The 21,662-nt window shown below is 48.0% G+C and overlaps 1 protein-coding gene across 1 annotated transcript; it reads left to right on the top strand.

Moving 5' to 3' along the window:
* Window positions 1-203: 203 nt before the first annotated feature.
* LOC144101664 (anaphase-promoting complex subunit 10-like) lies at window positions 204-16,847 on the top strand. The gene is made up of 4 exons (XM_077634803.1): window positions 204-306; window positions 4,905-5,018; window positions 5,107-5,269; window positions 15,726-16,847. Exons 2-4 carry the CDS (start codon window positions 4,961-4,963, stop codon window positions 15,928-15,930), a joined length of 426 nt encoding a protein of 141 aa, XP_077490929.1. The 5' UTR covers window positions 204-306; window positions 4,905-4,960; the 3' UTR covers window positions 15,931-16,847.
* Window positions 16,848-21,662: the final 4,815 nt, after the last annotated feature.

The raw sequence follows: 21,662 nt of genomic DNA, 5'->3' as shown, positions 1-21,662 counted from the left end.
CGTGCGACGTGGGGTCACGTGGGAGCTGTTGCCGCGGTGGAAGCAAACTGTCTATTCTAATCAAAACTTGCGAAATATTGCCTTGCATCTAAAAATACGCTGGTCATAAAATCAACACATATTCCGTGTGACGTTTCTGTCGCGGTTAATAATGGGTTGCCTATGCAAACCTTGCCTGTCCCTCCGACCAATAACGCTGTGTCGTTGTTGCATGCAAAGACAGCGAGGGAAAATCGCACTGCGGCCTCACCGAGGACAACATTTTCGGTCCAGTCCCTGAAGCGGGCCTCCCGTGGATGATAACAAGTAAGCGGCGAGCAATTCCGTGCCTTTTGAGCGCTGTCATACCCAGCGAAAGCGCAGGCTTACGTCAGCCAGTTTACGCACGCAGCGAGGGAGCAGCGGCCGTCGGTCGGCTGCGGCCACCGGCGCGAAGTTACTTTCGGCAAAGACGGCACATCACGTGAAGGAGTTAGGGTTGTCAGGCGCCACTGAGATGCGACAAGCGCGCCGCTGTACTTCCAAGGCGGTACTTCCTCACGAGGAAGAACACTTCATTCATCGGCAAGGGTTGGGAGATGGCGGGTTGTTGGTCGCAATAGGTGGCCGGAAGCCACTGGCTCTCGGGAGCCTCTTTGGCCCGCTCGACGGCCCGGTGTTGCACCTTCGTGTCGGAGCTGAGCAACACTGCCTCCCACTGCTCGGAAGAATAAGGAGCTGACCAAGGTCCGAAAGAGGCGGGCCTTCCGGGCAGTTCCAGAGTGTATGAACTCTTTTAATGTGACTTTATCGCCACAATGAGTGCAGGAGGGAGAGCATTGACTGGGGTATATGTGAGATTATACTGCAGGGTAGGGGAAGGAGTGGGTCTGTAGCCGGCGCCAGGTGATAAATGCTCAGTATTTTGCGTGCCTGAGGATTTCGCTGCTTTTAAAAAGACGATTTAGCGCAGCCGCTCGGCCGTCCAATACGGTAACGCGTGGCCGCTGCTACCGTTGCGCAGTGTTTGCCCGCATTTTCCATGCGGTCGTTTAGGTACTTTAGTTAGCGTATTTACCGTGTGGGAGTAACCGTAAGAGTATTTACCGTATGAGAGACTAAAATACTCCCTGTGTCCTGCGGCTGTAGTGCGCAAGCAAAAAAATTTGAGCATGGTGCAACTGTCGTGCTGTGCACTCAATACGGAGAAGTTTCGGTCACGAATCAGAAAAGCACAATGTTAACGCTTTCTACAGTTAGAAAACGGTACTGAAAGCAACTGCCGGTTGGTGCACATAAGGAAGACATCACTGAGCGAAGGAAGTAAATAATAGTTAATAATCCGGCTCAGGTGGAAAGACGCCAAGTGATCAAACAGTTGATTCCAGCTGAAACCGGTTGGCACCACCTGAAAAAAGCTCCCTTAAACCACATCTGGGACAAGAAGGGTGACATGTTTACAACGAGCCCTACCGACCCAGTAGTGAAATAATGACATTTGAAGCGAGACGAAGTAAACCGTTCCGGCATGCCCTTACAAAAATTGTCTATAGACAGTCTATAGACTTCTTATAGGCTTTATTGCTTTCCTATAGATATTTCTTTTTCTCTATTCATAGTCTATAGACTGTCTATAGACGAAAGTCTACTAAAAGTGTATGGCCATAAATATATAGATTGTCTATAGGGTTTGTATTGCCTATAGACTGCTCTCTAGGGTTTGTTTATAGAGATTCTATGGGCAGTCTATCGACTGTCTAAAGAAATGTTTTGTAAGGGTGAGAAAATACCCTGAAGCTATATTTACTTTAATAATTTTCCATCGCGCATCGAAACTTTCCAGGTGATTCATGTACCGCAGTGTGCTTCACGTATACAAACAGGTTCCGCAGCAGAATCGCCTTCCCCATGAGCCGTTGTTTTCTGAAATCATCATGCAGTGGTTTTCAAAAGGGATAAAAGTTAAAATGATAATTTGCGCTCAAAACAAATCGGCTCCAAATGAATTTTTTCTCACAGAAAAATATGCGCTAACATAGCGATCCTCTGGCTCGATAAAAGTGTCAATTTAACAACAGTGCCAAGCGGTAGTAAGCCGGGTGGGTCTCATTTGGTTCCGCACAGCCAAGGAAAGCTTGCCACATATTCTCGAGTGACTTATGGAGAGTCAATCTCAATTATTGTCGCATGAAATTTGCCTTCCTAGCTTCATTCTTCGGTAACCGACAAACGCTACAGTGCGTGTGATGCAGCGAATGCTTCAAGCGCGATCAAGCGACTGGAGCTGTCGAACCAACTTCCTGGCGAAATATCGCATGTGCAAGCCTGCGCAATGGACAGCGATGCGACAACTCAACGCTCTGTGTTTACAGTCGGCAGTCTTAAGCAAACTGTGAACGCAGCAGGGCGCGCTGCCGCGATCGGATTGCAGCCGTTGGAGTTCGCAGGGCGGCGAGCTAGTCCTGCAGCAGGTTCGCTCATCGCCGCGAGGGGCGCCCCTGTCGGCGCCGGAGTTACGTTCGCCCGTTGCCTCAATCCTGAGGTTCTTTTCTGCGACACAGGACCCTAAACGTTAATGCGTTAAATGTAGCTACGTTACAGTAGTCCGGAAAGCGAACTCGATAAAAGGATATACTGCTCATACACGAGCTCGAAAAAGCCAGTTCAGCACCTCATTACCAGCTGAACTTCACAGTCAGAACCGATTCACATTAAGAAGGAAGCGCGCTTTTGTCATTTCGAAATCATTCACACAGAACGAGCTGAGCATCAATACACGTGGCGCGCCTGCCGGCTTGATTGAAAACCACATCCCTCCCTGTGTTTATAATACCTATCAGTCGGGAGACCAAAAAATAAAAGGAAAGCATGCGTCAGTCTCAATAATATTTCGACAGCATGGACGCAGGGAGACACGTTCCGCAAACCGCAACACCACTCATGGCAGGCGCCGTTGTACCTGCTCGCTTGGTTGAAAAATAACGAGCCAGGCTGTTTTAGAGCGATAGCTCTACTCAATGCATAACTCGAGTTTCAGTTCGAGTGATCCGCATGACATTGAAGTGACCTTCGGACTTGTCATAGCAATAACCTTCAGTCAGATGTCGAAGGATACTTTGACTGTGGCCAATCCGATGGTCTCTCGAAATTAGAAGCGGGAGGTTTCCAAAACGCTGCCCATTCCACCCCCAAATTTGGCCCACCCCACTCCCGAAGACCTTCACCCATTTGGACCAAAATCGATGTACAGGCTAATTTAATTGTGCTCGATACGATGGTAGTCTACAAACTTTACCAGGGTACTCCTAAATTTGGCCCACCTCCGAAAGTTAAACTTCTTCGACTTAAAATCGAGGTGCAAACTAACTTGACTACGGGCATCACGGTGGTAATCTCCAAATTTGACCCGGGTCACTCCCAAAATTTAGCCCACCCAACCCCCAAAATTTGACCTTCGATTTGGCCCAAACCATGTCCAGCCTACTTTGACCTTAGACATTCCGTTGGTTTGACCTTTGCGAAGCCTCGGCATTTAAACGGAATCCAAAGCAAGAACAGCTATCGCTCGACCATTCGGTGCAACATGCTTAAACCGCTGCTTTTTTTTTTCTAAGCGACAAGCACTGCACACACATGACTCAACGGGGAATGCACGAAGCAACGCTCCCGCCTTAGTTCTTTGACGAGAGCCAAGGCGCAAACACGTTAGTGCACATTTCCCCATTTTCGATCCATTCACAAGCCACTAACCCCCCTCCTCGCCGAGCACACCAACAATGTGATATCGGAAATGTACGGGGCATTCATTCGTAGATCACAATCGGCACATTGGCGGCGGACGGCGCTTGAGGACCTCACACTGCACAAGAGAGCGTACGAAGGCGTACGAACGTGAAACAACAACCTGCCACAGAGATGTCTACTGCTCGCCGCGATGCGACGCGTTACTCGTCGGTCACTCAGCAACGCGCCACAGTGGTAGTTGTCGGGGCGCGGGACCACTGCGCAACTTAGCGCATATCCGAAGGAAATTGTCAACTGGCGTGGTCAAATCAGAAGGCGTTGGCTCCGCGTTGCAATTAAGGCGGAGGAGGTTGTGGGCAGAGGAAAGGAGCGGTGACTGACGCGCTCTGTCACTGATCTCTGGCGGTTCGCGGAGCGACAGCTGGCCGCGATTTTGCGCCCACAAGTGAAACGACCCACCTGGTGTGAAATCCCAGGAGTGTAGGCCATGTAGTTATCGCTGCAGAAGTGCTGTGTCAAGATAAGATGATCAGATTCACTGGCACTTGGATTATATCAGCTGGCTGTGAAATAAACAGACCCAAAAAAGCCTGTGGGGGCGCTACCACAGCTATACACTGAGCTGATTGCTGTTATTATCATTTCATCGAAACACTGAAGGACACGATGAGGTGGCTTGAGGTCTCGATCGTAATTTATCGAGCTCGATTTGCTAAATTTTGTCTTCTCATTCCTTTATTGGAAGCGCCAGATTTTAATTGATGTCCAGAGCCGCAGCGGACGTCCTGTAAGCAAGGCCTTTCTACGCGCACGCCACGTAAGTTTCCTCATAGCTGTCATTCATATCGATCATAATCTCGACGTACAGAAGGAAGCACATGGGCCGCCGCGGTGGCTGAGTGGTTATGGCGCTCGGCTGCTGGCCCGAAAGACGCGGGTGCGATCCCGGCCGCGGCAGTCGAATTTCGATGGAGGCGAAATTATAGAGACCCGTGTACTGTGCGATGTCAGTGCACGTTAAAAAGCCCCAGGTGGTCGAAATTTCCGGAGCCCTTCACTACGGCGTTTCTGATAGCCTGAGTCGCTTTGGGGCGTTAAACCCCCATAAACCATAAACCAAACCAGAAGGAAGCACATGCTTGACTTGATGGCGGATTCGCCTTTCTCCCGGTTGTATTTAGGTGCCTGTGAACATTGATTGCCGTGTCATCGACTCCTGCACCCCTCGGTACTGGAGATGGCTGACCGCAACCTGCGATGGCAAGCCGCTTGGGAGGTCTCATCCTTTATGCCCGGTAAGGTGCAAATAAGTCACGTCTGTAGCGGCATTCAATCGTGTGAAACAGCACTGAACTCTGTTGTCCTCCATGTCGGCTTTCACAGGGCGCGGCGTCGACAGGCTGCATGACGACTGCGTCGGCACTTACTGGCAATCCGAGGGCCAACTTCCGCACCTAGTCAACATCCAGCTTCTAAGAGAGACGACAGTCCGCGGTGTGATGATTTACACTATCTACATAGAAGACTTCAGTTACACTCCTCGCAGGTACGTGTTTCCTGCAAACCGAGTCGGCACGCCTCACTCATGCTCTTATATGGCAGCATCGCTAAGGCTCGTGCACAGCTCAAGAACGCGTTGCATAGCAGCCTCCGGAACCGTAGTTCCTCCAAAGAAATGAAGAAATCACGGTGCAATATAAAGCGGCTGCAATAATGGCAGTTCGTTAAACGTTCCCTGGCCGACCTATGGAAGAGCTGAATGCACTTGTTTAAACGCTCAATCTATTATCGTGTCATTAACATGCCGGTCTTCCGTTGCAGTCCCTGCTGGAGGGGGAACGAGACGCTGCGCTGCGTCGTATGATTGGCCGAATATTGTGGTCGCTGCTACGTGTCATGAAGACGTACTGTTTTGTGCACACCCCGGTCTTGTTCATGTTGACGCTGACATTGGTCTTCAACTGTACTCCTACATTTGCTGCAAAAGGTCGGCTCTCCACGGATCCTTCCTTCTTTGAGTCTTCACTTACATTCCCACGGTTGAAAAGAGGAAAAGCGGGAGAGTCTTCAGTTAACGTGTTGCCAGTTAACGTGTTGGCTTTCGTCATATATGTCGTAACGAGCACCTCTTTTTCCTTCCCTTTGTCTGCTCAATGTCCAAAAGCGTCATTTCCGACTGGGGCCTCTCTGAGGAGCTAGAACGCCATATAGACTTCCGATGACGAACACAAGTATCTCCATCCAGGCCAATGATCGCCAAGATCGTAGTTGAATTCGCTGGGGACTTCGGGACAACGATAGAGCGAGCACGACCTGCCTGCCTGTTAAGTAAAAAATGCCCATAAACACAAGTATGCGCGCAAAAGCTCTACGCATCCATTAGCGAAGTTCACGCTGCAGATCCTGTCAGCTCTTATCGGCTGTTGTTTTCGCCCTCTTTCATCATTCAGAAAGCCTACGTAGCTGCTTAATTACGCGTATACATAATCAGAACATTCGACTCCGCAGCAACTCGACAGCACTGAAAAATGCAGCTAGCTGTCGCCAAACGAGGTGCGCTGCACCAGACAATTTTTTTTTTCGGCAACCAAGCCAGACAGCGGCAGTTGCACGTGCACCATACCTTATCTGGGACATAGACCAGAAAAGATTTTCAGGTTTCAAGACTGGTTCGGTTGCTTCCGCAGCAGAAACGTTTAGGTTTGATGGTCTAGCGGTCGATAACGTGGTATTGGTCGAGGGCTCAGTGGTGAGGGTGCTCGGCTTCGTACTCGAAAGAGGCGGGTTCGATCCCGGCCGCGGCGGTCGCATTTCTACTGAGGCGAAATGCTAGAGACCCGTGTACAGTGGTGAGCAGCCTTGTCTAGAGCGCGCCGACGGTGCTGTGCGGAGCAAGTCAACGCCATCTAACGTTAGGCTCTGGGTTCAAGTTGTGCGTCCCGTGCGCATGCGCGGCCAGAATAAAGCAGTACCTGCTGGTGGGCTCTCGACCTCATTTCCGCTCAGTGCTTGGGCTTCACGCCGCCAGGACCGCGCTGAATGATATAAAACAGCGGCCGGAAAACCAACGCGTTTCGCGCGAATCACGAGGCGGCTAGGCAAGCAGGCGGAAGTGATATCGGGTGATCGCGCGTTTCAAAAGCATGTGCAAGTGATAGCGGGTGTTCGCGCGTTTCAAACACGCACTTGTTGGGTGTCTGTTTTCGTCTTGTCCTTATAAGGTTAATTACAATTGCAGTGGCATAAGAAGTCCCAGAGGCAGCCAAGTTGGCCGGTCTGAGCAGACGCGAAATGCGCCGTCTCTCGTAGCTTTAGTACGCAGCGCAGATACATGCCGAAAGACACTATGGCCGAGGCCAGTGGTGCGTATGCAGAAACGCACGATCATCCGCTATCACTCGCGCTTGCTTTCCTGGCCGTCTCGTCACACTCGTGAAACACGGCGGCATGGCGACGCCCTGGCCGCCGTCATAGCGGCACACATGCAGGCAGCGCGGCCCTGGCACGAAACGAACTCGCAAGGCGGTAGCTGGACAAGGAAGCGATGAGCAGGCATCCCTCTGTTTTTGCCAGGCATGCGCGCGGGACGCATAGCTCAAACCCAGAGCCTAGCGTTGTGACGTTCCTTGTGTGTGCTACGAGGGTCCGCGTTCGACGGCGCGGCGTAGACGGAGCCCCAGTGGCGGCAAAAGCACTCAAGGGAAAACAATTCAGCTGGAAGAGAGGAGATCGGCGATAGCCGGTCTCGTTTTGGAAGCAGCCAGCACACATGTTTCTACTGTATATGGCTGCAAGCAACTTGAGTGGGATTGCTTTCGGGCCTGCCGCCATGGACCGCACGGAAAAGACCCAGGTGACAGCGGCGTCATCAATTACCGAGCCATACTCGTTGAGAGTGAACGACCAAAACGAAGGGGTTTAAGCACAACCGGACCCCCTTTCCATAGTGTCGGCACGTGTCGAACGCCGCCGCCGCGGGGAGACGGGCGTTATCTTCCCCAATTGCCGTGGCCGTCCCGGGGACAATAGGGCCTCGTTTCGGCGGGCCTGGCCCCGTGGCAAGACGGCGGGCATCATCACCAACACTCCCGAGCACATCCTAGGACAAGGGACCACTTTCCCGGCCTTTTAGTGACCTCGCGTTCCGGCCTTGAGTGGCGAGTGTCATTTGATGGAGAACGGAGGCCGGTGACCCGCGGGAACAGTCAGCGGGCCAGAGCGCGCCTTACCACAGCCGACGCTATGCGCTACCTCGACGACAACCTTCTTTCCCTCGGACTCAACACGTGACGGGGGCGAGACCATAAGTGCGGTGGTGTGTTTGTGCGCCCAAGTGAAAGCCCTAGGCCCCTCCCACTCCGGCGTGGGCGTCCTCACCCTAGGGAATGTGGGGATAAGAGGATATAAAAATCGACAAGCAGTACGGAAGAAGGACGCTCAGGACGACATCGTTCGCCAAGGGGGCCTTCAGCGCCGAAGCCCGACGGCGTGCAGCTTCTGCCAGCAACCGTTCGAGCTCAACTCCGGAGCCCCTCCATCGTCCCCATGAAGTCGTCGGCACGTAAGCTCGGACGCCCCAGCCTCTGAATCATAATAATGTATAATTATTGAATATATTTGTTTGTTTAAACTGAGCCATACGGTGTCTCTTTGCCTCTCCGTCCCGTGTGGACCTGCGCATTATGAGGGGTCGTCACAACGTTAGATGGCGCTGACTTGCTCCGCAGGGCTAGGGTGCCTCGATGGTAATCATAATAATAATAATTGTTTTTTGGGGAAAGGAAATGACGCAGTATCTGTCTCATATATCGTTGGACACCTGAGCCGCGCCGCAAGGGAAGGGATAAAGGAGGGAGTGAAAGAAGAAAGAAAGGTGCCGTAGTGGAGGGCTCCGGAATAATTTTGACCACCTGGAGATTTTTAACGTGCACTGACATCGCACAGTACACGGGCGCCTTAGCGCTTTTCCTTCATAAAAACGCAGCCGCCGCGGTCGGGTTCGAACCCGGGAACTCCGGATCAGTAGTCGAGCGCCCTAACCACTGAGCCACCTTGGCGGGTGCCTGGATGATGATAATAATAATAATAATAATAATAATAATAATAATTGGTTTTTGGGGAAAGGAAATGACGCAGTATCTGTCTCACATATCGTTGGACACCGGAACCACGCCGTAAGGCGAAGGGATAAAGGAGGGAGTGAAAGAAGAAAGAAGAGGTGCCGTAGTGGAGGGCTCCGGAATAATATCGACCACCTGGGGATCTTTAACGTGCACTGACACCGCACAGCACACGGGCGCCTTAGCGTTTTTCCTCCATAAAAACGCAGCCGCCGAGGTCGGGTTCGAACCCGGGAACACCGGATCAGTAGTCGAGCGCCCTAACCACTGAGACACCGCGGCGGGTCAAAGCCTGGATGGTCCAGCGCCGCTTTCAGGGTGAAGACACCGCTCTCAGCGGGGTCATGTTGAGTCCCACTCTCCCATTCAGCTGCATTGAGCGCAATGCGGCGGCGCGCCGTTTCGAAGAGAAAACTAGCTGCCGCGTGAAATTGAGGAAATTTGGTTTTCTACCGACAGAGTGGTACCAGAGATTGTTTGAAAAGTGAATCGGAGGCAGTTAATCTAAAGTATACTATCTTTCGCAGCTAATCTGCCGAGAAAGTCGACGCCTAAGGAACAGTCGGTGCACTCATGCGTGTTGGTTCTCTGCTGTAGCGTTCATTTTGCGCTGTGTTCCTTCATAATAGCATTATTTCAATTCGCGCAGCATATTCCAGTGCAATCTCTTGACCCGGATGCTGTACATTTCAGTTACTTTTCCAACAATCAGGATTACTTATTTGGAGCTGCAGTTGCATATTGGCCAAAGCCTGCCATTCAGGCAGGTTCTCGTTCGGCATGAAACAAATGCGAGAAGCTGCTTTCATGGCTGCTAATTCAAATAATTATGAGGATGCAAAGATAGTTTGTTCATTATTCCTCCGTCCCCAGAAAAAATTGTTCTGAAAAACGAGCGTTTTCGCATGCCTTACCTCTCATCATTTGGGGTTAACTGTTGGTCAGGGCGTCTGGTTTGACCTGCGATTGGCCATTTTTTCGGCGCGCGCTGTTACGAGCAAAGCCAAATAGCCGGTGCACTTTAATAGTGTGGGCAGAACACCCGGGAAAACAACAGTGCCTCATAACTTGGTCTCGAACTGCTGCATCACACTACGAGCTCGCTTCAAGCAAATGGGCGTGGCCCGTTTTCGCCACGGTTTTGCAAGTTTCGTGCGCTCTCCGCCGCCTTTCTTCTTCGGATTAGAGGCGCCTCGTTGTCGTTACGCGTAACGGCGTCTCTTCTCCCGATTACAGCCGCCTCGGTACACATCGCACGTTCTTCACCACGCTGTCAGAAGTCGCATGTTTTGTCCACCAGACCACAAGCGCTAGCATTGATGACGTAGACCAAGACAGCTAAAAAGCGAGTGTTAAAACCTGCCAGACCACATCAAAAATTTGCCGAGCGGCTTCTTCACAACCTGATCACAAAGACATTTCCCAATAAGGCAGCTGTATTATTTAGACGCTCTTGCGGTTAAGCCAGTATGTGAAGCTCTCGTCGCAGCGTTTTGTTCAGTTTATTATTTGTTTTGTCTTAATGGCACGGAAGCATTATAACCCCTCCCCTATCTTTACTTCATTGCGCCAGCTCACTACGAATATCCTGGCGCCAAACCTATCTTCTGTGCGTCAGTGAGCATACAAGCCGTGGCTGCGTGACGCGAACGAAAGGCGGCTTGTTTCCCCAGTAATCGTTTATTTTCCCCCCTTTTCGTATCGTTTTTAAAGAAATCACAACCGGGGAAAAAGGGCTCCCTTCATTGCCGTCACGCAGCCACGTCAGTAAAATTAGTCACGCGTGTTTCTGGCCAACCATATCCTATAGATTACTTTTTTCTGCCTGTTTCGATGACAGCAGCAGCAGAGATGCAAGCTTGTCAGTCGTGTTCACTAGCCCGCGTCTTTCTGCGTGCTTTACCTCGAACGTGGTTTTCCAACTAGCCCAGACTCATTCCTTAATGAGAGATCTATTGCCTCGCCCGACGACTACCGAGTGAGACAGCAAGCAAGCGTCTCATAGCAACTGGAGCAGACGGTTATTCCGGCTGCGGTAGCCGCGTTTCGATGGAGGCGAAACGCTATGGCGCCCGTGTGCTGTGCGATGTCAGTGAAAGATCCCCAGAGGGTCGAAAATTTTCCGGGGACCTCCACTACGACACCTTTTTTTCTCTTTATTCTTTTACTCCCACCTTCCTCTCTTCACTTACGGCGCGGTTAGGGTGTTCGCCGAGATATGTGAGACAATTACTGCGCCATTTCCTTTCCTCAAAAACCAATTTTCAATTTTTTTCCTGTGCTGCTCTGGCTCCCCTTTCTTAGTTTACCCTGGCAGAGACAATGGCATGGAAAATAAGTAGTTATCAGAGGCTGAGTTTGTGAGGTCCCTTTGTGGATCAGTCGCTTTTGATGATTTTTCTTCATGTTTTGAAAGGAGAAATAAATTGGTAATTTAAATTTGTCCACGAATAAAGCGACTTAGTCGCAATGAATTAGGAAGACGTCGTCGCATCGCATCATCAGTCTACGTGCAGTCAACACCATTCAAAAGGAAACGCAACCATTGAATTATTTTGTTGCGGCCACAAGCCTCTAAGGGAAGCAGTTCAGAAAATATGACTGGTTTCAGACGCGTCCCCAGCTTTTCACTCCAGAGCAGTGAGGCGACAGATTACTTGGAAGAGAAATTTGACATAATTACTTTGAATTTTTCACATACTGTGCAGCAACAATACAAAGGGACTTCAAAGAATGTTCGAAAAGTGGATGTTGATTACGCAAAATTATTGTATTTGGCAGGTCATGCATGCTCCGCGCTGCTTCTATACAAGAGAAACTTGCGGTCTTGTGAACACTCTATATGTTCAAAACAAGAAAAGCAATAATTCTATGCAATTCAGTGACCCTAATATAGTCCATATTATCACTATCAAGGAACATCAAACAAATGCTGTCCCTTTGAAGTGCAGCCGTTGACTGCGAAACAGAGCAGTCCGTCATAACTTTTCGATTATAGTGAAGTCGGAGCGAGTGCATCATGCATAAAATACGCTCAAAACTGCCAAAAAACTACTGCCCGTGACTGAAAAAAGTATGCACTCTCTATTTCCAGACCAGTAGCATTATTACAGTCGCCACGCGACCGCACAGGAACCGTGCCAGACGCACAGCGCTCTGCACGCAACTGACGCGTGGGACTCAACATGCCGCTGCGAGGGGGAAACGGCGGCGCGGGTTACTACAGAGGGTGCCCCCACCCTGAAAGCTGAGGAGAGCGGGTATCCAGGCAACCTACGGCAGGACACCGTCGGCAAGCTCTAGAAGGGCTGCTCACCACTGTACTGTGCAACGCCAGTGCATGTTAAGAACCCCAGGTGCTCTCCAGTATACGGCGTCCCTCATAGCCTGTGTCGCTTTGGGACGTACAACCCCATAAACCAAACACCAAACCTAAAGACTTCACTACCGCACCGGGTGCGACACTGACAGGGTGTGCAAGGTTTTGGTGTGGTTTCGGAAAGTTTTCAGGTTAGCCTAAGGTTGGCACCAAGATTACCAAGGTACACATACAGCGATTAACAGTAAGCAAACAATGTGTGTGTACTACGGCCTGGGGGCGAAGCCGTTTTACGTGCTGCGATGTTGACGAGAAGAAAATAAAGCGCTCACAATTAGCACGACATTTGGCCCTTTTTGTTCCTCCTTTGTTCCTTTGTCAATCGGCGCACTTGTTGCGGTTCGGCCAATAGGCGTGATATGTCTCTCGGGGAGCGCGCAAGCCTGGTAGTTCTCAAGACCTCTGAGGTAGAAATAAACTGCCAACAACCTTTGAAAAATGCCGCCTTTGCCTTTCGGCCGCTTTGAGGCATAGCTATTTTAAATACGGGATTAACGCACGATAAGTGCGACCCATACGTGACACTGCATGCCGGCTTTTGTTTAGCTATAAACAAAGCAGGTCGGCTGTAAAGACATGTTCAGGAATTCTTCGATCGTTCTGAAGTATGGTAACTAAGAGCGCAATTGTTACGTTGCAAACAAGTGCTAAAGCGTATTTTTCATATCGGTAGTTCCCCACCAGGTGTAGAAGTGTCAGCAAGACTAGAGTTAGTGTGCTTTTCTTTTTTTGAACATTGAAGTGCGACTGTGCCAAGACGTACAGATGTGTTGTTCAGTGTGACTTGCAACGCGGAGGGTGTAGTCTGAGATTTCTTCAAGGCTACTGGTAGTTCGGTAGCTCTAGCGTAAATGAAAACGCATTGCTTCCAGGCGTGTTTATCACGGCAAATTCAATTGATATGCAAGGTGTTTTACCTAAGACTTAACACTGTTTTTAAAATAGGCTTTTTGAGTTATAAGAGCGCTTTTTTTTCGGCACAGCATTGTCACCGCTGTAGTACATAGAATACTGCTGAGACGTGCTAACTAGCAAGGTGATTAACTAATATTGAATAGTTAAGTTTTTAACTAATTACTTTTACGCTAGCTACTTAGTTACTGAGAGTCTACATCGCGCCAAAATACATGCGCTTTCGAGAAGCTTGCAGGCAAAGCAACCTCTCCAGTGTATGCACCTCGTAGAAATAGCCAAATTTTGTTGAGCCACATCGCCGAGGGTAACTGCGTTTTCGAAATCGTAAAATCTGATACGGATATTACTAACGGTGGGCTACACGCCTCTCAATAATTAAGGATCCAAACAGTAATAGCTCAAAAGTCAACTATTCAATATTAGTTAGCCAGCCTGCTAGTTAGCTCATCTTAGCTGTATTCTGATGTACTGTAGACCGTTTACAGAGAGCAGTTTGCTCTGTCCACGACAGGTGGCGCCACTAGGACGGCCGCCACTTCTGGCCTTCGGAGCCGTCGTTAGCAGCACCGGCGCGCAGTGCGAAACGCTGCTGCACAGCTTGTGGACGGACGTCAAGCGACGAAGTAATATCTAGAGCTAATGTCCCTGTGGTCTAGTGCCAGAAAAATAGTCGCACGTGTTACATATGGGAAACTTCGCGACAATATTGCCGCAGTTTTTCTAAGAGCTGTCTTGCCACTTCATGGTGCTTGCAGGGAGAACAGAACGTTAAAGTGTTGTTCCACTCACAAAAAAATCATAATCTTATCACAAACGCCATGCGCCACTTTACTTCAGAGCCAGCAGTAGCTGCGGGAATGCCAGAACGAGCGTACATGCCTGTAACTTTGCTCATCTTCAACACTGATCCAGCGCACTAAATACGTTGCATTATTATTCACCGATGCAGCTTAATACGCATTTAATGGCCGCATTTTATTTTCTCCCGTTTTTATTTCTTTTATTTTACCTTTCCCGCACCTCTCTCTTTCCGTCTTTAGCTCCCAAACTACCTTCCCCTTGCAGACTACCATGCCAGTGACTTCCAAACGCCGGCTAAATTATATTTTTCCATTAAATGATTTTTATCTATGTATAATCGGTGCTATTTTAGACCTTTGCAATAAGTGCTTCCTGGGCGTCGGCACAGTGCTGACTAAACTGTCGTGCGTACTTGGCGCTAGCACGGTGGAAGCGGTAACAGAGCTTTTGCAAAAGTCCTCAGAGGAGGCGTTTCGACATGCAATTCTCTCTCCCAATGCAAAGCTCTACGGAAGTACTCTAATGCACCGGACAGAGGTGAAATTTATCAAGACATGTATATTTTCGCTTACTCTGGCTGGCTACATCTGCGGGTGCTGAACTTCGGAGCAGTTTTCAGTTGTACGTAGCAAGAGAGCACAGTCGAACGTCGCCGAGCTTCTGAAGGGGCCCTGGAAAAAGATGCATATTCTTCTTTCGGAAGGCGGAATGTTAACGGATGATAAGGTAAATGGCTGGGCGATCGGCCGGCGATCGCACGCACGTTCGGTTGTAAGACGCGTGTGCACAGTGCGGAGCTGTGAACCCATATTCCTTCAGTCAGCAAAAACATCGAGCTCTAAAAAGCAAGCTTTCAGGCATTGTCCCGCTTCTAATCTGCAGTTCGACAACAAGGTATGCGATCCAAAAATAGCGTTATACAGTGAATTGACTGAATAAATATGAACGTCAGGTAGCTAAGCGCGGTTTGTTGACAGATTCGAGCCAATGCTTATGGTTTATAGGTATTTAACGTCCCAAAGCGATTCGGGCTATGAGGGACGCCGTGTGAAGGGCTTCGGAAATTTCGGCCACCTGGGGTTCTTTAACGTGCACTGACATCGCACAGTATACGGGCCTCTAGAATTTCGCCTCTATCGAAATTCGAACGCCGCGGCCGGGATCGAACCCGCGTCTTTCGGGCCATCGAGCCGATGCGGGCGGTCCGAAGGAGACGAGTAAATGAGCTGGTTGAACCAAACATTTTCCAGTGCCAACACGTTCTATGAGCACTCACACTAAGTTTTTGTGCCGTCCAACAGCTCGTTATTCACATTGAGAGCTGGAGAAGCGTTTTGCAGCCGGGCACCAGCGCGCCGGCAGCCGTCGGAACGAGAAGGCCCGAAGGCCGGCGATGGCGAAATGGTCACGTGACCAAATATGGCGGCGCTCATGCTCCCGCGCTGTAAAGCGTCTATACCGCTGGTAATGCTACGCCTAAAAAAGCTCTCCTCTAACTCAAGAAGCCTAACGTAAAAAAATTGCCTAAATTCTTAGGTGAAACACCCTGTGTAGCGCAAATCGCATTACATCGGACGTGGCTGCATTGCAGGTGAGGCTGAGTCCGACTGTGCATCCAAAAGAGAAAATTAGGGTTTTGCACAGGTAGCAGGAAGCAGTGCCAGTTCATTCGGTCTAGGAAATCGTGTCAGCAACTCGATCGATTCTGGCGTGCACGCTGATTATCACTTGAGGGCAACAAGCGGACCGTGGTAATGAGTAGGCATTAATGCTTTTCCTCTTTCCAGGGTATCTGTGCGAGTGGGACCCACCCTCCAAGACCTGCACGAAGTGCACGAAGCGCAGCTGTGCGCGCCCATGGGCTGGGTGTACCTGCCAACGGAGGACTCGGCCGGCCAGCCTGTGCGCACCTCCGTCGTACAGCTCGCGGTGCTCTCCAATCACCACTGCGGAGAGAACAGCCGCCTGCGGCTGGCCATGCTGCACTGTTAGCAAAAAAAAAAGGGAGTATAAATGGTTAAAGCCACTCTTTAAACTCCGTACGTGAAAACATTTACTCCATGAATATGGAGTAAGAACATAACTGTCCTTCTTTTTACTCCCATGAATGAGTAATGGAGTAAAATGGAGGATTGACCTACATTTACTCCAGTCTAGAAATGGAGTTAAGCCAAATACTCCCTCAGTCCTGAAATGGAGTAAAAAAGTTGTTTTTTATTTAGCAAGTACAATGTACGGCAAAATTTTTTTAGAAGTGATACATTCACATTAACAGGTACTGCGCTACAATTCACGGATACGTAATGGCATTCGCAAGTAAGGGGCACAAAAAGAAATTCCATTAATTAGCAATAAATTCACAAAAGGATGACATTTTTAAAAATTTCCTTTTAGTTTGACCCATATGCACTGAAACATAGCTGCATAATCGCTGCTGCGAACAGGATCTCTCGCGGCTCCCAGCTGTCAATGTTTGTGTCGATTAAAAAGTATGAGGACATTTCAGTCACCTTAAGAGTGGAATGCGATAGCATTAGATTTCACATTTGTCCCTGCTTCTGTTGAAACTTCTGTATGTGTTTGCGACAGTTTCTTCGCAATTGTCGGTCTATCAACTGTCATGTTCGTCATACCAGCGGCAACAGAAGGTATTCTTCTTTTGGTGTGACATTGCCGATATTTGAATATATCCCATATATTTTTATTTCGTTTTTGTTGCAATTTTTGTTGAACTGAAACACCTAACTGACCTGTATCCATTTATTTCGAGTAGCCTTCTGCTGCCTCTTCATCCATGCCATCAATTTATCTTCCACCTGCCACGGCGAGTCGGCTGTGAAGACGTCACAAGGCCACATGACTTCGCTCGCTATATCAGTATGTCGCATCAGAGTATGTTAGGATGACGACACGAGGGCACGTCGCCTCTCTGGACCAACCAGCGAATTTTGTTACATCGGACGGCGGATTTGGCTCCTGACGTGAGCTGCAATTCTATTACTACAATGATATTGCCCTTTTATGTGTATAGACACCAAATTTTAGGTTGCGCGTGTTCTTGCAGTCATGCTTAAGATGCCAGCATGCATGAATCGCCCTGTGATGTTCGCCTACGACCGCTAAATAATTTATAGAATATCTTCTCTCACTTGTTTCGGTTTCAACAACCAAGTGATGACTATGGCGCCAAAGGTCATCATAGGTCACGCGAGGCTTAAAAAATGTGCGGTGTACTCCCTGCTTCGTTGTTTTAAATATGTGCTGCGTCAAAGGGAGCCTGCATCAAGAACAGGAATCACACCGGATGAAAATTGGTTTCTTGGAAAAGAGTGCAGTAAATGTCTAATTTCTCAGTGAACACATCAACCTCGCCGGGAGGGAAGGAAGGAAGATGGGAGTGAAAGTGGAAAGAGAGAAATGGGTGGTGTAGTGTAAGGCTGCGAAATAATTTAGCCCACCTGTCTTTCTAGGAATAGTGTAGAAACAGCAACGGCAATTATGCTGCCGTTGTCCTCATGCCTGACGTGGCCTGCACTAAGCTTTAATGCTGTAGCCATTTCTTGGCTGTTGATACCGAAACAAAAGAGAGGAGAAATTCAATTATAAATTATTTAGCGGTCTAAGGCAAACACCCCTCGCGATTTCACGCTAGCATATCCAAGGGGATCAGTCAATTAAAGGGGAGAGGGGGAGAATCTGTCGACGCCATTGCCTCTAGAAGCTCCTATAAGGAGCATATCCTGGACTCTAACCTATACACTGACAGGCAACGTTTCTAAGTGTTATAATTGTCAAGGTGGTGCAATAAATACTTTTGCTTCCAATGGTCAATTATAATTCACTTTCGTAATGATCAAACGGTGAGTACCCTTGGTATATAGCAACAGAAAACTATTGGGCTGAACCTTGTTGGCATCTCCGATGGGCAGGTCGTGCACATAGAATGGCAACACTGAAGGCCAGGGCTGTCACTGTGTTCAATGCACAGAACATCGGTATTTATTATGGAACGAAATGCTCAAAAACAGCAAGCAGTGACAGAAAGCATCCAGACTTCCCAGCAACGAGGTGGCAACGCACCCAAAAACATAACAGCACAAAGAATTAAACATTCCCATCAGAGCAATGAACAGCATCAGACATAGTATGAGTGAGCTTATGTCCCACTGGACACAATCAGTTATTATGCTTTTGCTGAACTATTGCATTACGTTGCACTACAAGAATGCCCAGACAGTCAATTGTCTGACAGGCTGTTTTAATGAAAGTTAGCTTGTGCTCTAGGAAAAAGGTGAAAAGGGGAAGCGTAAAATATGCTTAGGAGAGCATGTTAAATGTAACAAAACATTTCTTTTTCTGTCCCGAGTCAGTCTGGTGCAGAATAAATGCAGTCAGCCTTTCAACCCGCGTGATCTGAAGCAATAAATAAGATAAACAGTAAAATGAGTCCACTCTCATACCTTTGTGTTATTACACGTAAGCCCCTTTTTGGACACTGAGATACATTCAGGAACTGGAGATATGTGCTTTATAGCGACACATGTAACATTATGCAACAGATTTTAAGAACCGCATACTTGTGACATTAACTGGTGCAGTCAAACACTCATGAAGCAAACGCAAAGTACAAAAAACATGTGAACAGAATGGGAAGTAAGATTTCAAAAAATGGTGTACAAATAGAAGGACGGTGTGCTATGAGCAGCACATGCTGTTTCACCAGATTCTGAACAGCGAATGGATAACACGACGTGGCACTAAGGTTTATATGCATGAAGAAACAAAGCAAACAGACTGCTTACAACTGTATTTTGTTCATTGCATGGCACACTCACATACACGTAAAAGACGATGAGGTGCATCTCTTACAAACTGCAGAGGATTATTTCTGAAGAGGTGCCGCAGACCACCAAAGAAAGAAATAACTTGTCACTTGTGCTGTAAAGGAAGTGTTGCACCAATCATGTCAACCGGTTTCTTTCCTTTATTAATGACTGTGTGAAAATGAGCAAACAAGCTATCATGGGCTGACTTACAATTTGCATAGATAGGGCAATGTGTAGACCCTTGTTTAAAAGCATACGCCTACTTACAATGGGTTACATCACACATAGACTCAGGCACTGAAATGTGCAATTGTTAGTGAAATTGCACACTTGAAAATGTTTTTGTAGTATCAGCAGAAATGTAAACGTAAAAAAACATACATTTCCACAAACCAAATCTGAAAATTAGTATACTTATGTACTTTTGGCGCTGAACATGGGCCATACTTTACTACATTTACAAGTAGGAACACAAAGCAGTGTAAATATGGTGCAATTAGGCAATTAAAACACTGAACATGCTAATTAAATGCGCTCTGTTCTGCAGTACCAACCGCTCCAAGCGGCCCATGCATAGCCTTAGCGCAAGGTTCATGGAATGAAAGCGAATACCGAATACACCTCACATGCGCGCGTCCAAATCTTATTGGATAATTGGCAGCACGACCTTATTGTGGGCATATTGCGATAAGATATCAGTGATTGCACTTCTGTCATCTACTCACGTTGCCTTTGCTGCATGACTGTTTAAGAAAAACACAACAGTGACAAATTGCAGGAAAAAGTATTAGCCTTAGACAATGTCCATGAGGTCCGGCTCCAATTCCTCACAGAAGAAAGCATACCGAGGACTAATGTAGTAGCATTCTCCCTGTTTGTGCAAACGCAGGGGTTCAAAGAACTCTCCATGGTGATTCGTATCTCCAATTATAACATTATAGTCAATGTGGGTTACAACAAAATCATGCAAATGTTCAAAATATTTGCTCTTAAGCAGAGCAGCAAAAATGAATATGTTCGTACCACAGATTGCAATTAATGTTATGGCTGCAAATTGAGGAAAATCATCTTCTGAAACAGTCAAATGAATCACGGAGCCTACAGAGAGCTTACTTTCCGCTGCTGTTAAAGATGAGACCAAATTAACATCCATGCCTACAAGGCCAAGGTCCTGAAGCCTGTCTTTCAAAAGGTCAGGTAGAGAGTTGGCATCTGCTTTCTTGCTACCCACAGTGCGCACCGATACTTGCGACTGGCTCAGGGCATACATGACCTGCCTCTGGTGTCGGCGAGTCAGCGTTGAGCACACGTTCTTGAAGTTCTTAGTTTTGCGGGTACTCGACTTAAAGAACTGGTGCTTCGCTTTGAAACGCATGGAAGAAAGTTTAGAAAGCGGGCCATACAGGAGCAGCAGCCTTGGGTAATGAACAAGGTAGTGCATCTTGGGGATGATGTTAAAATCTGGAAATGTTTGCCGGAATGAGGCATAGAAGTCGAATTAATGTTTCCAAGTATGGCACTGCACTGTAACTTGCGGTGCAAGAACAATGTCCATCAATGACCTTAAATCAAGGTAAACATTGTATGCTTATTTTCTTGGGGACACTGTTACCAACAATGAAATAAAAAATGCGGAAGAAACACAGCCTCTCTGCAGTGGGCCCTTTTATTGATGCGTTGCCAAATATTGCTTGATGGGAAAGCGGTGGAAGCCTGTATTTCTTATCCTCTCCGTGCAAAGGGAATGTGGCAAGCCTCCGGTTCAACTCCTCAAGGGTAATGAAATGACGATATGATTTGGCATATTACATGCTTGAGAACGAAGTGAGTAACCCCTTCAAACATGTCATGCATAACGGCACAGGGAAACCTCTAGTGACGTCAAATGAATGCAGTGTGGTGAAACAGCTTTCACCGGCGATGCCATAGACACTTGACAGTCTTGAGTCGGGTTTTGTCAGTTGTACATGTTGGGCATGCATCTCTTTTGTTCGCAAAGTGAAGTCATCTTCGTGCCATTTGTGATTTAATTTCGATTTGTCTGCTAAGCAAAAGTGGCATATAAAGCCCGAAGAGAAGAATTCGCGAAAACCGTCCAGTTGGTGGCTAGAGAGATTGTCACCACTCACAAATAGAAGGGTGCCTTTCACCACTTCTTCGTTGATCTCGTTTCCAGGCGTTGTAGATCAGCCAGCAGTGGCTGCATTGTCTTACGCAGACCGAGCTTCATAACAGCTGATGATTTCACAAGCAGGACAAGGTACTTGTCCTTTAGTTTGGAGCGAGATTTTGGTGAAAAATTAAAAAGGGTTAAATAGCTAGCCAAGAGTTTGTGCCTGCCACGTTTGCTTCCAAGAGGGTTACAAATTTCAAATTCATCAAAGTGCAACTGGAGAGCCAATGACTTTTCATCTTCAGTGTTTTTAAATGTGCTGTGTTCTTTGTAGTACCTGCCGTCAAAGACATCCTGAAGGAAGGTTGCGTTGCTTTCTTTTTCCTCGAAAAGACTGAACCTTTCCTATGGCTGTGATGGTGTCAAGACAGAAAAATACTCATAGTTGTCACTTAAATCTCCCTCCGTTAAGGACACAGACCGAGAAGGCACAAAAAGAAACAAATTTTTCCAATAGTTTTTTCTGCCAGTTTTCGTGGCAAATTTTTCAAGCTGTGACATGTCAACCACCGTATTTGCATCTGGAATGAATTCAGTAACAATATTTACGATGTCTTTTGCTACCTCGTCAACGGTACTCTCCGGCAGCTGCCTGCCCTTCTGCCACTTGGGCAAAATTGATCCCAAATGCATTGCAGACTGGTCACGAGCAGATAAACCGGCTTCGCATCGTTGCTGACTCGAGATGCTCTCAGGAGCGCCGTGTCCATTGGATGCACTTACAT

Source organism: Amblyomma americanum, chromosome 1 (genome assembly GCF_052857255.1).
Source record: "Amblyomma americanum isolate KBUSLIRL-KWMA chromosome 1, ASM5285725v1, whole genome shotgun sequence".
Lineage (NCBI taxonomy): Eukaryota > Metazoa > Arthropoda > Arachnida > Ixodida > Ixodidae > Amblyomma > Amblyomma americanum.
Note: the sequence above shows the minus strand (reverse complement) of the source record. Positions and strands in the feature narration are given on the sequence as shown.